Below are 18,016 nucleotides of genomic sequence, written 5' to 3'. Positions count from 1 at the left end.
TGGGAAATAATATTTGCTAAAGCATCAGTTTATATTCCTAATAGTGATAGTGGTTGTGGGAATGCTAGAAAATATGAATCTTTTTTCTTTTGTTTTCTATAAAACCAGTGGATTTCAACTTTTTTAGGAAATGTTAAAGATAAAAAGAAACTAAGACATTCTGTCCTTTTCCTAATCTAAAACAGACTTTTTAAGAGTGTTATCATATGTGCTGAATTTTACAAAATTAAATCAGCTGATATATACTTACTATTTTTATTTTGAATTTGTAATCCCTTTAATCAAATTAATACAAAGCTATACATACTATTAACGTCTTAATAGTTTTTTTACTATTACTCCAATGTAGGATGAATGCCATATTGAAAAAATTAGTAATTTGTGAAGGACTTTTATGGTTTGTACTTCATTAAATTAATAGTTTAAGAGTTACCTGGTAAGACAAAATTTACAGTTTCTAACATGTTTTATTTATTCATTCAATCATCTTCTGATTTATCCAGAGCTTATGTAGATGCCAGAGTTCAGCCAATCTATGGTGGTACAAATGAAATAATGAAGGAGCTGATTGCAAGAGAGATCGTCTTTGACAAGTAGACATCTGCCCACATTCTGGAATCCTATTACAGCTAATCTGGTTTTAAATCTGCTCAAGATAAAATGTAACTTGGAAGTGAGGAACACTAAACATGTTTTTACCTGCTCTCTCTGTAGAGAAGGAAATAAAATATAAATATAAAATTAACACAGTGGAAGGACAAATCTTTGAAGCCAAAATTCTAGTTTTCCAATATAAGGTTTAACTTACAGTTTTTTATGTAGCCAAAGGTAAAAGATTTTCTGAATCTAGATGCCTAGGTGTTTCATTTATCTCTAAAATTCTAAAAAGCATAAATTGTTCAAATCTTCAAACTGAGGCAGAAATAATTTTATGTCGTTATAATATGAAAACATTAATAAGATAGCACATTGACTTTTAAAGGGAAAAGTAAATATACTTAGAATGTAAACTCATTTTGGCTACCATTTGCTGCAAATTCCCTAGAACAGTGGTTTTTACCACTGTACTCCAACCCCCTGTTTTTAAGCAATGGAACTCTTTCTTCAAACAAAAGCTTATGCAGAACATCTCTGTGAAAAGCAGTGAGAACTACTTTGATTGAAGCCGGAAGCCGTAATACCTTACTGCCTTGAAACCCCCAGGACTCAGCTAAGTATTTGCCTAACCCTGACCAGGGAATGCCTTGGTTCTGTCAATTGCTGACACCTGATAACACAGAATAATCCATCATTCTTTAATTTCAAGATATTGGTACATTTTATAGGTATCAAAGCAATGGCTTTTTTGCAACAGTTAATGTGTTTAGTAACTTAATGATTACTTTATGTCTTCTATAAACCAGGCTGTTAATACAGTGATGACAAACAAAACTGGCAAGATCACTAAAAAATAAGTGAATAAACAAATAAGTAGTAAAATAAGATAAGAAGTAAATATGTAAAGGAAATAATTTCAAGCATAAGTGCAATGTAAATAATTAAGCATTTAAAATTCCAAAGTGAGGAAATGACATTTGATTTGAGACTTAAAAGTAATTACAAAAAATAAACCATTAATTTAAAGTAGTTTTAAAATGGAAATAGATGTATTCTTACTCAACTTAGAACACAAACATTTTGTTTGGTATTGTTGATATTAAACATTGTTTTTTAATACAACCATTACAGCTGGAAAGAGGAGAGGGAAGAAAAAATATTTTGATACCATTCTTTTTTTTAATTTTTTTTTTATACTTTTTTTTTTAAAGATGGAGTCTCGCTTTATCATCCAGGCTGGAGTGCAATGGCGTGATCTCTGCTCACAGCAACCTCCGCCTCCCAGGTTCAAGCGATTCTCCTGCCTCAGCCTCCTGAGTAGCTGGGATTGCAGGCACATACCACCACACCTGGCTAATTTCTGTATTTTTACTAGAGACGGGGTTTCACCACGTTGGTCAGGCTGGTCTTGAACTCCTGGCCCCATGTTCTGCCTGCCTCAGTCTTCCAAAGTGCTGTGATTACAGGTGTGAGCTACCACACCTGGCCTTTTTATTATACTTTAAGCTCTGGGATGTATGTGCAGAACATGCAGGTTTGTTACATAGGTATACACACGCCATGGTGGTTTCCTGCACCCATCAACCCGTCATCTACATTAGGTATTTTTCCTAATGCTATCCCTCCCCTACCCGCCTGTCTTCCACAGGCCCTGGTGTGTGATGTTCCCCTCCCTGTGTCCATGTGTTCTCATTTTTCAACTCCCACTTATGAATGAGAACATGCGGTGTTTGGTTTTCTGTTCCTGTGTTAGTTTGCTGAGAATGATGGTTTCCAGCTTCATCCATATCCCTGCAAAGGACATGAATGCATCCTTTTTTATGGCTGCATAGTATTCCATGGTGTATATGTGCCACATTTTCTTTATCCAGTCTATCATTGATGGGCATTTGGGTTGGTTCCAAGTCTTTGCTATTGTGAACAGTGCTGCAATAAACATATGTGTGCATGTGTCTTTATAGTAGAGTGATTTATAATCCTTTGGGTATATACCCAGTAATGAGATTGCTGGGTCAAATGGTATTTCTAGTTCTAGATCCTTGAGGAAGAATCGCCACACTATCTTCCACAATGGTTGAACTAATTTCCACCCCCACCAACAGTGTAAAAGTGTTCCTATTTCTTGACATCCTCTCCAGCATCTATTGTTTTCTGACTTTTTAATGATTGGCATTCTAACTGGCATGAGATGGTATCTTATTGTGGTTTAGATTTGCATTTCTCTAATGACCAGTGATGATGAGCTTTTTTTCATATGTTCGTTGGCCACATAAATGCCTTCTTTTGAGAAGTGTCTCTTCATCTCCTTCACCCACTTTTTGTTGGAGTTGTTTTTTTCGTCTAAATTTGTTTAAGTTCCTTGTATACTCTGGATATTAGCCCTTTGTCAGATGGATAGATTGCAAAAATGTTCTCCCATTCTGTTGGTTGCCTGTTCACACTGATGATAGTTTCTTTTGCTGTGCAGAAGCTCTTTAGTTTAATTATATCCCATTTGTCAACTTTGGCTTTGTTGCAATTGGTTTTGGTGTTTTAGTCATGAAATCTTGGCCCATGCCTATATCCTGAATGGTATTGCCTAGGTTTTCTTCTAGGGTTTTTATGGTTTTTAGGTCTTACATTTAAGTCTTTAATCCATCTTGAGTTAATTTTTGTATAAGGTATAAGGAGGGGGTCCAGTTTCAATTTTCTGCATATGGCTAGCCAGTTTTCCCAACACTATTTATTAAATAGGGAATCATTTCCCCATTGCTTGTTTTTGTCAGGTTTGTCAAAGATCAGATGGTTGTAGATGTGTGGTGGTATTTCTGAGGCCTCTGTTCTGTTCCATTGGTCTATATATCTATATATCCATTTTGGTACCTGTACCATTTTGGTTCCTGTAGCCTTGTAGTATAGTTTGAAGTCAGGTAGCATGATGCCTCTAGCTTTGTTCTTTTTGCTTAAGATTTTCTTGGCTATGTGGTCTCTTTTTTGGTTCCATATGAAATTTAAAGTAGTTTTTTCTAATTCTGTGAAGAAAGTCAATGGTAGCTTGATGGGAATAGCATTGAATCTATAAATTACTTTGGGCACTATAGCCATTTTCACTATATTGATTCTTCCTATCCATGAGCATGTAATGTTTTTCCATTTGTTTGTGTCCTCTCTGATTTCCTTGAGCAGCAGTTTGTAGTTCTCCTTGAAGAGGTCCTTCACATCCCTTGTAAGCTGGATTCCTAGGTATTTTATTCTCTTTGTAGCAACTGTGAATGGGAGTTCACTCATGATTTGGCTGTTTGTCTGTTACTGGTCTATAAGAATGCTTGTGGTTTTTGCACATTGATTTTGTATCCTGAGACTTTGCTGAAGTTGTTTATCAGCTTAAGGAGATTTTTGGCTGAGATGATGGGGTTTTCCAAATATACAACCATGTCATCTGCAAACAGAGACAATCTGACTTTCTCTCTTACTGTTTGAATACCTGTATTTCTTTGTCTTGCCTGACTGCCCGGGCCAGAACTTCCAATACTATGTTGAATAGGAGTGGTGAGAGAGGGCATCCTTGTCTTGTGCTGGTTTTCAAAGGGAGTGCTTCCAGTTTTTGCCCATTCAGTATGATATTGGCTATGGGTTTGTCATAAATAGCTCCTATTATTTTGATATACATTCCATCAATACCTAGTTTATTGTGAAGGGGTGCTGATTTTTATTGGAGGCCTTTTCTGCATCTATTGAGATAATCATGTGGTTTTTGTCATTGGTTCTGTTTATGTGATGGGTTAAGTTTATTCATTTGTGTATGTTGAACCAGCCTTGCATTCCAGGGATGAAGTCAACTTGATCATGGTGGATAAACTTTTCAGTGTGCTGCTGGATATGGTTTGCCAGTATTTTATTGAGGATTTTTGCATTGATGTTCATCAGGGATATTGGCCTGAAATTTTCTTTCTTTTTTCTTTTGTTGTTGTGTCTCTGCCAGGTTTTGGTATCAGGGTGATGCTGGCCTCATGAAATGAGTTAGAGAGGAGTCCCTCTTTTTTAATTGTTTGGGATAGCTTCAGAAGGAATGGTACTAGCTCCTCTTTGTACCTCCGACAGAAGATGGCTATGGATCCATCTGGTCCTGGGCTTTTTTTGGTTGGTAAGCTATTAATTCCTGCCTCAATTTCAGAGCCTGTTATTGGTCTATTCAGGGATTGGACTTCTTCCTTGTTTAGTCTTGGGAGGGTGTATGTGTCCAGGAATTTATCTATTCTAGATTTTCTAATTTATTTGTGTAGAGGTGTTTATGGTATTCTCTGGTAGTAGTTTGTATTTTTGTGGAATCAGTGGTGATATCCGCTTTATCAGTTTTTTATTGTGTCTTTTTTATTCTTCTCTCATTTCTTCTTTATTAGTCTGACTATAGGTCTATCTATTTTGTTAACCTTTTCAAAAAAGCAGCCTCTGGATTCATTGATTTTTTGAAGGCTTTTTCATGTTTCTAACTCCTTCAGTTCTGCTCTGATCTTAGATATTTCTTGTCTTCTGGTAGCTTTTGAATTTGTTTGCTCTTGCTGTTCTAGTTCCTTTAATTGTGATGTTAGGGTGGTGATTTTAGATCTTGCCTGCTTTCTTCTGTGGGCATTTAGTGCTGTTAGTTTCCCTCTAAATACTGCTTTAGCTGAGTCCCAGAGATTCTGGTATGTTTTCTCTTTGTTCTCATTCATTTCAAAGAACTTCTTGATTTCTGCCTTAATTTCGTTATTTACCCAGTAGTCATTCAGGAGTAGGTGGTGTTCAGTATCCATGTAGTTGTGCAGTTTTGAGTGAGTTTCTTAATCCTGAGTCTAATTTGATTGTACTGTGGTCTGAGAGACTGTTTGTTGTGGTTTCTGTTATTTTGCATTTGCTGAGGGGTGTTTTACGTCCAATTATGTGGTCAATTTCAGAATAAGTGCAATGTGGTGCTGAGAAGAATGTATATTCTGTTGATTTGGGGTGGAGAGTTCTGTAGATGTCTATTAGGCTCACTTGGTCCACAGCTGAGTTCAAATCCTGAATATCTTCTTAATTTTCTGTCTCATTGATCTAATATTGACAGTGGGGTGTTAAAGTCTCCCACTATTATTGTGTGGGAGTCTAAGTCTCTTTGTAGGCCTCTAGGAGCTTTCTTTATGAATCTGGGTGCTTCTGTATTGGGTGCATATATATTTAGGATAGTTAGCGTTTCTTGCTGCATTGATCCCTGTAATGCCCTTCTTTGTCTTTTTGATCTTTGTTGGTTTAAAATCTGTTTTAGAGAGACTAGGATTGCAACCCCTGCTTTTTCTGGCTCTCCATTTGCTTCGTAGATATTCTTCCATCCCTTTATTTTGAGCCTATGTGTGTTTTGCACATGAGATAGGTCTCCTGAATACAGTACACCAATGGGTCTTGACTGTTTATCCAATTTGCCAATCTGTATCTTTTAACTGGGGCATTTAGGCCATTTACATTTAAGGTTAATATTGTTATGTCTGAATTTGATCCTGTCATTATGAGGCTAGCTGGTTATTTTGCCTGTTGGTTGATGCATTTTCTTCATAGTGTCGATGGTCTTTATAATTTGGTACATTTTTGTAGTGGCTGGTACTGGTTTTTCCTTTCCATATTTAGTGCTTCCTTCAGGAGCTCTTGTAATGCAGGCCTGGTGGTGACAAAATCTCTCAGCATTTGCTTGTTGGTAAAGGATTTTATTTCTCCTTTGTTTATGAAGCTTAGTTTGACTGGATATGAAATTCTGGGTGGAAAATTCATTTCTCTAAAAATGTTGAATATTGGCCCCCATTCTCTTCTGGCTTCTAGCATTTCTGCAGAGAGATCTGCTGTTAATCTGATGGGCTTCCCTTTGTGGGTAAACCGACCTTTCTCTCTGGCTGCCCTTAACATTTTTTCATTCATTTCAACCTTGATGATTCTGGTGATTATGTGTCTTGGGGTTGCTCTTCTTGAGAAGTATCTTTGTGGTGTTCTCTGTATTTTCTGAATTTGAATGTTGGCCTATCTTGCTAGGTTGAGGAAGTTCTCCTGGATAATATCCTGAAGAATATTTTCCAGCTTGGTTCCGTTCTCCCCATCATTTTCAGGTACACCAGTCAAATGTAGATTTGGTCCTTTCACATAGTCCCATATTTCTTGGAGGCTTTGTTCATTCCTTTTCATTCTTTTTTCTCTAATCTTTTCTTTATGCTTTATTTCATTAAGTTCATCTTTAATCTCTGATATCCTTTCTTCTGCTTGATTGATTTGGCTATTGATACTTGTGTATGCTTCACGAAGGTCTCCTGCTGCGTTTTTCAGCTCCATCAGGCTATTTATGTTCTTCTCTAAACTGGTTATTCTAGTTAGCAATGCCTCTAACCTTTTTTTCAAGATTCTTAGCTTCCTTGCATTGGGTTAGAACATGTTCCTTTAGCTCGGAGGAGTTTGTTATTACCCACCTTCTGAAGCCTACTTCTGTCAATTCGTAAAACCCATTCTCTGTCCAGTTTTGTTCCCTTGCTGGCAAGGAGTTGTAATCCTTTGGAGGAGAATTGGCATTCTGGTGTTTGGAATTTTCAGCCTTTTTGTGCTGGTTTTTCCTCATCTTCGTGGATTTATCTGCCTTTGGTCTTTGATGTTGTTGTCCTTAGGATGGAGTTTCTGTGTGGACATCCTTTGTGTTGATGTTGATGCTATTCCTTTCTGTTTGTTAGTTTTCCTTCTAACAGACTCCTCTGCTGCAGGTCTTCTGGAGTTTGCTGGAGGTCCACCCCAGACCCTTTTGCCTGCGTATCACCAGCGGAGGCTGCAGCACAGCAAAGACTGCTGCCTGTTCCTTCCTCTGGAAGCTTTGTCCCAGAGGGGCACCCACCAGATACCAGCTGGAGCTCTCCTGTATGAGGTGTTTGTTGACCCCTGCTAGGGGGTTTCTCCCAGTCAGGAGGCAGGGGAGTCAGGTACCTACTTGAGGAGGCAGTCTGCCCTTAGCAGAGCTTGAGTGCTGTGCTAGGCGATTCGCTGTTCTCTTAAGAGCCAGCAGGCAGGCATGTTTAAGTGTGCTGAAGCTGTGCCCACAGCCACCCCTTCCTCTGGGTGATCTGTCACAGGTAGACGGGAGTTTTATCTATAAGCCCCTGACTGGGGCTGCTGCGTTTCTTTCAGAGATGCCCTGCCCAGAGAGGAGGAATCTAGGGAGGCAGTCTGGCTATAGCAGCTTTGCAGAGCTGCAGTTGGCTCTGCCCAGTTCAAACTTCCAGGTGTCTTTGTTTACACTGTGAGAGGAAAACCACTCAAGCCTCAGTAATGGCAGATGCCTCTTCCACCACTAAGCTCGATCATCCCAGGTTGACTTCAGACTGCTGTGCCTGGAGCGAGAATTTCAAGCCAGGGGATCTTAGCTTGCTGGGCTCTGTGGGGGTGGGATCCGCTGAGCTAGACCACTTGGCTTCCTGGCTTCAGCCCCTTTTCCAGGGGAGTGAATGGTTCTGTCTTGCTGGTGTTTCAGGCACCACTGGTGTATGAAAAAAAAAACTCCTGCAGATAGCTCAGTGTCTGCCCAAATGGCTGCTCAGTTTTGTGGTTGAAACCCAGGGCCCTGGTGGTGTAGGCACCCAAGGGAATCTCCTGGTCTGCAGGTTGCAAAGACCGTGGGAAAAATGTAGTATCTGGGCTGGAATGCACAGTTCCTCACAGTACAGTCCTCATGGCTTCCCTTGGCTAGGGAAGGGAGTTCCCTGACCCCTTGCACTTCCTGGGTGAGGCAACACCCCAACCTGTTTCAGCTCATCCTTCGTGGGCTGCACCCACTGTCTAATGAGTCCCAGTGAGATGAGTTGGGTACCTCAGTTGGAAATGCAGAAATCACCCTATACCTACACCATTCTTTTCTAGAACTATACAGCTTTGATTTGCTCTTAGGCAGAAGTTTGTATAGTTGCCAGCTTAGGATCTTTATCATATGCAAAATGGATTAAAATAATTTTTTATTAGATTTTACTGTATTTGTGGCTTTCACTTTTCTCCTACTGCCAGAAAGTGATATAGGACTAGATGGACTCCTTCCACACTGCCCCACTTCACTGCAGCCTCTTTTCCTTCCATTCCCAATCTTGAAGAAAATTAGATTTTAGGAATGAAATATCTGTAGGTTAAAAAAGTAAATTAGCACAGTAGAAAAAGTCTATTGTGTAGAGATGGACAGAGTTAGGTTTGAATGATTACCATTTAGGAGCCACTCAACCTCCGGTATGTTGTTTACCTTCCCAGGATTTTGTCAGGTGCAAATGACAAAAAAAACCCAGTTGAAACCACCCTAGGCAGAAACTTAAGTTTAGTTGCTTAAAAGTATTGCAGAGCAGCTCATATAAAGGCCTGCAGGAAATAGAGTTTCAAGGGTCTGATTCTGGAGCTGAGAACTCCCAGCATTTATGCTATATCCATTTATTTCTACTTTTCTTTCAAATTGGCCTAATGAACCCTGTAGAAGACCTTCATTATGAGCCCTGTAAAAATGACCTTGTGCTGCTTCAGGCCTGCATCCGTCATTATAAGGTAGGGGAGAAACGGACTATGATTGACAGTTCCATCAGGAATATGTGGACTGGGAAAAGCAGTCTCTGAAGCAGTGTGGTATTATCAAAAGAAAAGGAACAAAAAAGGCTACTGGGCAGACCTAAATCTCTCTCCTTCTCTTCCTCTTTCTCACACACACACGTGCACACATACATAGTGATTACATTCCTCTAGGTTCTAGTAATTTATGTATAGCAGAAAGTGAAAAGATTTCTAAGGTAGGATATTTTCTTGCAATGATCTCTGGTATATTTTCTATTCTAAGCCAGTGGCTTTCTTTATCTTAACAACTACAGTCTTGTTTTACACCCCCAAAAGAAGCATGTTTTGTATCATGGGCTTAAAGCTGAAACAAACAATAAAAGGGAATTCACAATGTGCTTCTTAATCTTTCATTTGGTTTTTATTTCTTAAACAGCTTATCTTTATGTTTTGCTTGTGTAGCTTTGATTGTTGTCCCCTAGGGAGGGAACTTATCATCTGTATCTCATGCAGTGCTGAGTGCTCAAGAAACGATAAATAATAATAATGCTCAAAAGAACAGGCTGGACCAACACAGCAAGAAAGAAACATTGTGTAAATATAAATGAGAGTTTAAAAGCCTGAGTAATTTTGTTTGTTGGCTAAGAGTTTTAGGATCATGATTGCTTTAAAATTACTCTTGACCTTTCTTTCTTTGATGGTGTCATTGACAACTGTTTTGATTTGCTATTTTAAAATCTAACTCTTCAAATTTTTACTAATCTAGTAATTCTAGTAGTTTATTACTCAAAGTATAAGATTTCTAGCAAACTGTTTTTCTCATGTCAGTATTATTTTTGGCACACACAGCATTTATTTATTTGGAGTCACTGGAAAGATTTGACATTGAGATTGAAACCAACTGTAGGTCTAAGTCTGTTGCTTTACAATAAATGAGGAAAAGAAGCTCTACTATAGTTTTTAAAATGTCATTTTTAAGAAAAAACGTATGGAAAACGTAAAACTTACTAAAAAATAGAGTACAATAGAATGAACCTCCAGCTTCAACATTTGCCAATCTCCCCCAGTTTTTTCCTCACGTATTATAGGACAAATTCCAGACTTAATGTTACTTCACAAACACAAATGTATTTCAGAATATGTTTCTAACAGGTAAAGATATTTTTATATAGCCACAAGGTTATTATCATACTTTAAAAAACTTAACACATAATTCCAAGTTCACATTAAATTTTCCTTGACTGCATCAAAAATGTCTTTTGTAGTTAGTTTATTCAAATCAGGATCTGAACAAGGTCCTCAAATTGTATTTGGTCTCTCTCTGTCTGTCTCTCTCCTTTTTAAAATAGCAGTCCTCCCTTTTCTCTTTTTCCTTTCTCTTTATACATTTTATTTTGAAAGTTAACATATAGCATATTTTCCCTTTTTTGGTATTCATACATAACAGTAAAATTGCCTTTTTTGGTTCTCTGAATTTTAGCTTTTATAGATTGATGTGATCACCACCACAATTAGGATATACAGAACAGTCTTATCATCCCCAAAAAACTCCCTTAACAGTCTTTTCACCTCAAAAAATTCTGCCCTTTATATTCATACCCTCTCCACACCTATTACTGTTGGCACTCACTGATCTAATCTCTGTCTTTACAGTTCTGTCATTTTGAGATGGTCATATAAATGGAATCATATAGTATGTTATCTTTCGAGAATAATTTATTTCTCTTAGCAAAATATATTTATGATCCATCCATGTTGCATGAGTCAATAACTTGTTCCTTTTTTGGTGCTAACTGTAGGCATGTACCACAGTTTATTCATTCATCTGTTTACAGACACATTGGTTAAGATTAAATCTTACCATCTTGTTAGGTTAAATATCCAGGAGAGGACTTACTGTGTCACATGGTAAGTGTGTGTTTAAACTTACAAGAAACTGTTTTTCCAAAGTGCCTGTACCACTTTACTGACCAACCAGCAATGTAAGAGTTCCAGTTACTTTGAATCTTCTCCAGCACTTCGTTTTCTTAATTTTTGCCATTATAATAGGTGTGTAGAAGTATGTCACCGTGGTTTTAATTTGAATTTATATCTAATCATGCAGAATAATATATCATGTGCTTACTTGCCTTTCACATATTACCTTTCTTTTGCCCATTTTTTAATTGTATTGTTTGTTTTCTTTATGTTGAGTTTTGAAAATTCTTTATATATTCTGGATACTGTCAAGTACAAGGCAAAGCTAGGCTAACAGATCCAGCTACAAAAAAACAAGACCTTTTTAGACCCAGTTTATTGCTTACATAGAGAGTAAAAAGAAGAGTAGCTAAAGGAGCTAACTCTTCATTACCTTTGTATAGGGAGACAGTGAAACAGAAGAAGTCAGATGACCACAGCAAGGATGATAGGATACCCTGTTGCTGAGGAGCCCATTCCATGATACTGCTAAGCAGTTTTTTTATAGCTGCATTTGTGCCTTAAGCGTAGCGAGACAGAAACCCTTGTACCTCATCAGAAACCATGAGATAATGACAAAGGGTCTTTGGCAGCCTTCTTGGTATAGAGGGAAGCCAGTAAGCAATGGCATGTAGCAGTACCTCACAAGCCCCCATGCTTTCCTATTCCAGGAGGATCACAAAGCATTCTGCCAAGATTCAGCTGCCATTCAAGCTGTGCCTATGTGGCCTATGCAAGGTTGTCAGCCGCTGTGGAGCTGTTCTTCTATAGATACAAGTCCGTTGTTAGATACGTGGTTTGCAAATATTTTCTCACTGTAGCTAGTTCATTCTCTTAACAGTTCATTTCTCAGAACAAAAGTTTTTAATTTTGATGAATTTCAGTTTACCATTTTTTTTATTTTGTGGGTCATGCATTTGGTGTCATGTCTAAGAACTCTTTACCCAAACCCAAATCATAAGGTTTTCTTTCTATGTTTTCTTCTAAGAAGGTTATATTGTGTATTGTTCACTTAGATCTGTATTCCCTTTAGTAATTTTTTAATAAAGCATAAAGTTTCATGTTAAGGCTCACTTTTTTTTGCACATAAATGTCTAACTGTTCCAACATTACTTATTGAAAAGAGTATCTTTTTAGACTGGATAAAGAAAATGTGGTACATATACACCATGGAATACTATGCAACCATAAAAAAATGAAATGTCCATTGTATGTCCATAGGAGGGACATGGATGGATCTGGAGGCCATTATCCTTAGCAGACTAACTCAGGAACAGAAAACCAAATACCGCATGTTCTCACTTATAAGTGGTAGCTAAATGATGAGAAAACATGAACACATAGAGGGGAGCAACACACACTGGGGCCTTTTGGAGGATGGAGGGTGGGAGGAGGGAGAGGATCAGGGAAAACAACTAATGGGTACTAGGCTTAATACCTGGCTGATGAAATAATCTGAACGCAAAGCCCCGTGACACAAGTTTACCTGTGTAACACACCTGCACTTGTACCCCTGAACTTAAAATGTTTAAAAAGAAGAAGAAATAAAACTTTTTCGGGGCAAATTTGTAAAAATGGCAAAAGAAATAAATGGCATCCACATTGGAAAGGAAGAATTATCCTTGTTTGTACATGATATGATCTTATGTTTGGAAAAACCTAGAGTCTCCACCAAAAAAACTATTAACACTGATAAATCAGTAAGTTGCAGGATACAAAATCAACATACAAAAATCAGTAGCATTTCTGTATGCCAACAGCATACAATCTAGAGAAGAAATCAAGAAAGTAAACCCATTTACCATAGCTACAAGTAAAATAAAATATTAACTTATCCACTTGATGAAGTTGTAGAATTGTTGAGAGGGATTCAGGAGAGTCACTTTAAAGGCCCTGTTTGCTTTCCTGCTCTTCTTTCTGCCTGGTGCCTGGGAAATGGATAGTTATGATTGGGGTTCCAGCAGCCATCTGGGACCATGAGATTGCTTTGAAAATGGAAGCCAGGGCTGAGAATGGAAGAGATAAAATAATAGAAAGGAGCCTGGGTCTCTGGTGACTTTGTGGAGCTGTTATAACAGTTCTGGGATAATTAACCTGTAGGCTAATTTTACTGCATTTCATTGATTCTTAAGATACACTATTTATGTATCATTAAAAGAAAACCACTGCCAATCAAACTCATACAATACTTTCTTACTGCATGAACTGTGAAGTTATTCTGATCTCTGAAATGTTAAAGTATGGAAAAAATGTGTCTTAGAATCAATAAAATATGTTAAAGGATTAACCCTTCTGTTTTAAAGCTATCATTATTTTGAGTTTTCTTATACATTATACACAGCCTATCTTCCTAGTTTTTAACTTTTCTGCCTGTCTACATTTTAGACTGAGAACTTCTTGTGGTTTCTTAGTCCACTTTCATTAGAGAGTTCCCATTTTAAGTATATTTTGATGAGTTTTGACAAATGCGTGTACCCATTTGACTTCCACCATGGTCAGGATATAGAACTTTTTTGTCACCCTTTAATCCCATCCCAGCCAATTCTCCCCACCCCAGCCCTAAAAAACCACCGATTTGTTTTCTGTCATTATTGATTAGATTTGTCTTTCTCTAGAGCTTTATATACATGGAATCATTCAATTTTTATGATTTTGTCTGGCTTCTTTCAGCATACTGATTGAGACTCATCCTTGTTGTTTTATATATCAGTAGTTTCTTCTTTTTATTTCTGAGTGGTATTCCAATATATAAATGTGCTGTAATTTCTTTATCCTTTTTTTTTTTTTTTTTTTTTTTTGGAGTTTCGCTCTTGTTGCCCAGGCTAGAGTGCAATGGCATGATCTCTGCTCACTGCACCCTCTGTCCCCTTGGGTTCAAGTGATTATCCTGCCTCAGCCTCCCAAGTAGCTGGGATTATAGGCATGTACCACCATGCCCGGGTAATTTTGTATTTTTAGTAGAGATAGGATTTCACCATGTTGGTCAGGATAATCTGGAAATCCTGATTTCAGGTGATCTGCCCACCTCGGCCTCCCAAAGTGTTGGGATTACAGGCGTGAGTCACTGTGCCCAGCTCTTTATCCTTTCAAAGGTGATGGATCTTAGGGCTAATTTCCAGTTTGAGGCTGTTGTGAATAAAAGTGCCATGGATATTCGTATACACAGGAAGTAATTTTGTTCCCCTTTAGTCATGGGCCAGTTCTTTTCTCTGTTGTACTTAGCCCTGGTTTGAAGATTCTTATAGGTCTTGCTACCTACCTCTACCCTTTGCTTGTCTATAGATACTGGTTAAAGCTAAATCTGTCCTGAGTAGGGATTATCATGTTTAACCCTTCTGCTTCTTCTGTTTCCCTTTCTAAACCTGATCATACAAAAAGAATTAAATATACTGGAATATAACAGTGGGGGACAGTTTCTCAGGGCATAGAAATATAGAGAAATAAATAGTACAAGCTAGGATAGGATGGGATGGGACGGAATGGGACAGGACGGGATGGGATGGGATAGGATAGCTTTCTATTCTGTGAGAGGTAGTGAGGAAAGAACTCTGGCTTTGGAGCCAGTCAGGTCTGTCTTCAAAATGGGCCATTTATTAGCATAAGAATCTAGGAACACTAATCTCACTGAGCTTCATATTTTTTTTCACCTGGAAAATGAATATAACATTCACTTTGCGGGATGTGAAAATTAATTTATCCAGTCAATAAATATGCGTTGAGAATCCACGTGTCAGGCCCTGTCCTAGGCTCTGGGGATACAGCAATGAGCAAACCAGCAAAAGTGCCTGACTTCATGGAGCTTATGGTTTAATTTAGGGCGATAGACAACAAAAGTAAAAAAATCAAAATCTATGTTACATTAGATGGTGATAAGTGCTATGGAGAAAAAGTCACGAAGGGGGATAGAAAAGCCCCTTTTTGGCTGTGAGTTGCTTGAAATTAAAGATTGATCTTTCTCCTTTATCTCTAGCATGTATCACAGTGTCAGCTATACTAAGTGTTGCATGAATGTGTTTCTTGAGTGAAAGGAATGACTGAATAAAAACCAGTGTTGAAGAGAGAAGTTTATCTCATGAAATCATTGTAATACTGCTTACCTGGACATTTTTACAAGCTTCCAGATAGGTAATTATTATGTCAGCAAGAATGGTGCCCTTTACTTCTCCTTGTTCTTGCTGGATTTTAAAGTGTTCTATTCTTACCACTGTTACATTTTTTTCTTGGAAATTAGAATGCTTTTAATGTACCTTCTAAATAATATGTCCTTGATTTAAAAAAAATATTAGCTACATGCACTTTTCAGGCTGTTGCTGAGTAATATAGAAAATAATTTGGCAAATGATTCAGTATGTCAATTTTTGTAATAAGGAGAACTGATATTCTATAGTGTCTGGAAAACTGGCATGTATATGCTACATATAATAAAATCATGCTTTAGAACAATATTCAGTGTCAAGGGATAGTGTGCTTAATATGTAGCTAAATGGGATTAAAAAAACAGTATGCACAGTGTCATACATATAAAATACAGCAGGCTTTGCATATGATTGTGGTTTTCTTCTTTGTGCTTTCCTATATATTTTATATCAAACCCATATTTTTGTTAATCATCTCCGCACATTCCTATTAAACTGAATATAAAAGGAATAGGGAAAATGTACATGTATGACAACTTGATAGATTGAAATATTTATTTAAGGTCTGTAACATCTGGCAAGCAGCAGGGCTGACTAGAAGATAAAAGAATTAATCTGGAGTGGCTGGGTGCAGTGGTTCACACCTGTAATCCCAGCACTTTGGGAGGCCAAGGTGGGTGGATCACCAGGTCAGGAGATCTAGACCATCCTGGCTAACATGGTGAAACGCCGTCTCTACTACAAATACAAAAAAAAAAAGCCAGGCGTGGTGGCAGGCACCTGTAGTCCCAGCTACTCAGGAGGCTGAGGCAGGAGAAAGGCCTGAACCCGGAAGGCAGAGCTTGCAGTCAGCCGAGATGGCGCCACTGCACTCCAGCCTGGGCGACAGTGTGAAACTCCGTCTCAAAAAAAAAAAAAAAAAAAAAAAAAAAGAATTAATCTAGAGTATTGGAAACAGCCTACCTCCCATGGCTATGTGATGAACAAATTAGAAAATATATGTAGAAATGCTGTATGAATTACTATTTCTGTAATTACAAAACTTAATACCTTTGTCATACCCTATAAACTCCATGATAGGGAATTTACTAATATATCTTCATTAGCCATCACAAAACATGTGTTCAATAAACATTTGGCAAATATATAAATATTTTGTTTGGTAACAAAAAATTATTTCACAGAAAACTGTACCATCAAATGATTTGATGTCTCTACAGTTCCCTCAGGTTAAAATCTGAATTCCTGTCATTCAAGATTTACTCAATCTAGTTGACAACGTACTTTTCTACCCCCCAAACATTCACACAACATCTCCTCAAATCACCCAAGGACACTATCTCCTGAACTATTGATGCCTTCCTCCCCTCTCTAAAGTATTTTAAACATCCAACTCAAATCCAGAATTTTCCTTTGATCTATCTTAACACATGCTTATTAGACGTCTCGAACTGCTAATTAAAAAAACAAAACTTTAAAAAATTCTTTATTCATTTTTGCATTTCTCTCCCCAGGGACTAGGACAGTCCTTTGAATATGGTAAATATCCAATAAATACTTGCTGATTTAATTATTTTTCACAACACATCATTAGCTTACAATTTTTATTACAATGAAAGTAAATCAATTTCCTAAAATTCTTCCCTTGCCCCATATTGAGGTGCAATTATTCAGTAAATTTTAAAAAATTATCTCCAATAAATGCAGCTGGTCATAAAAATTATTTCAGTAATATCACAATCTACTAGAAGAACCAGGAACAAGTAATTTTGCAATTTTGCAATTTTGCAATTCCAGTTATCTATGTTACGGATTACGCTTTGTTATGACTGCAGTTCCTTGGATTTCTCCCCTCTCCCGCCCCTGGGATCTTATCCAATTGATAAGGTTAAAATAATGGCAATCATCCTTCTGACTTAAAAAGCCTATTGCTCTTCGTTCCTTAAATCATTTCATGTGTAAATTAGGTGCTTAGGAAAGGCTGTGATACAACATCTAAGAAGCTACATTTAGAGTTGTTTAAAAAAAAATCTAGTTCGTGGCTGGGGAAGTGCCCGGGTGCAGGTTTGCTTTGTGGTGAGTGGAGCGCGGGGCCAGGTGCAAGACGCTCAGAAGTGTTTTTGGGTGTCGGTGGCCAACTATCTCCACATAAACTCCGTTTATTTATTTGACAGTGTTACTACAGAGAGAGGTCCAGCGCCACTCAAACCAGATTTGTAGAGACTTAAAAATGCTTTCTCTGGTGTTTTTTTAAATCATAAAACCACCCTATTGGATCCAAGGCAAATTTGTCATCTACTTCAGGTGAGGTCAGAAAGAATTATGAGTGGATTTGAGCGCACGGCCCAAATAAAAGCAAACGCTTGCGGACTTGACAATTGTGAGAAATCTCTTAAAATTCGTGCTTGGAGCGGCGGGCGAAAGCCGCGGACGCCAAGTGTAGTCGAGGCCCCGGCGCGGGCGGCAGGGACTGAAGTCGACTGATTTTTCCTCAGCATTTTGTTTTCCTGTCACGGAGGTACAAAAATAGCAAAGCACGGATGGAAAGTCTGCCGGCTGTGTTTTTTTTTTTTCCCCCTTCCCCCGGGCTGGCACTGGGAAAGAGAAAGGAGGAAGCGGGAACTGCGTGGAACCCGCCCCGAGGGAGCCGAGGTAAGCCCTGCAGCAGAGTTAAGGGCGTTGTGCTTCTGCCACTTCCAGAACACTCCGAGCCGCTTCCGCAGGCCCCGCCCCCTGCCGGGGTTTCCCCGCCACCCGCTTCATTTGCATGGCGCTGCCCCTCCCCCGTT

At 38.2% G+C, this 18,016-nt stretch overlaps 1 protein-coding gene across 1 annotated transcript in view; it reads left to right on the top strand.

Annotated features, from left to right (window-relative positions):
* The window catches only part of ACADL (acyl-CoA dehydrogenase, long chain), a 38,751-nt gene extending 37,196 nt beyond the window's left edge, over positions 1-1,555 (top strand). The window contains exon 11 of the mRNA XM_011966540.1: positions 504-1,555. Within this exon, the coding sequence (XP_011821930.1) occupies positions 504-597 (94 nt within the window). The 3' untranslated portion in view covers positions 598-1,555. The remainder of the gene's footprint in view (positions 1-503) is intronic.
* Positions 1,556-18,016: the final 16,461 nt, after the last annotated feature.

The sequence above is a fragment of the Mandrillus leucophaeus genome, unplaced genomic scaffold, assembly GCF_000951045.1.
Source record: "Mandrillus leucophaeus isolate KB7577 unplaced genomic scaffold, Mleu.le_1.0 Scaffold763, whole genome shotgun sequence".
Taxonomy (NCBI): domain Eukaryota; kingdom Metazoa; phylum Chordata; class Mammalia; order Primates; family Cercopithecidae; genus Mandrillus; species Mandrillus leucophaeus.
Note: the sequence above shows the minus strand (reverse complement) of the source record. Positions and strands in the feature narration are given on the sequence as shown.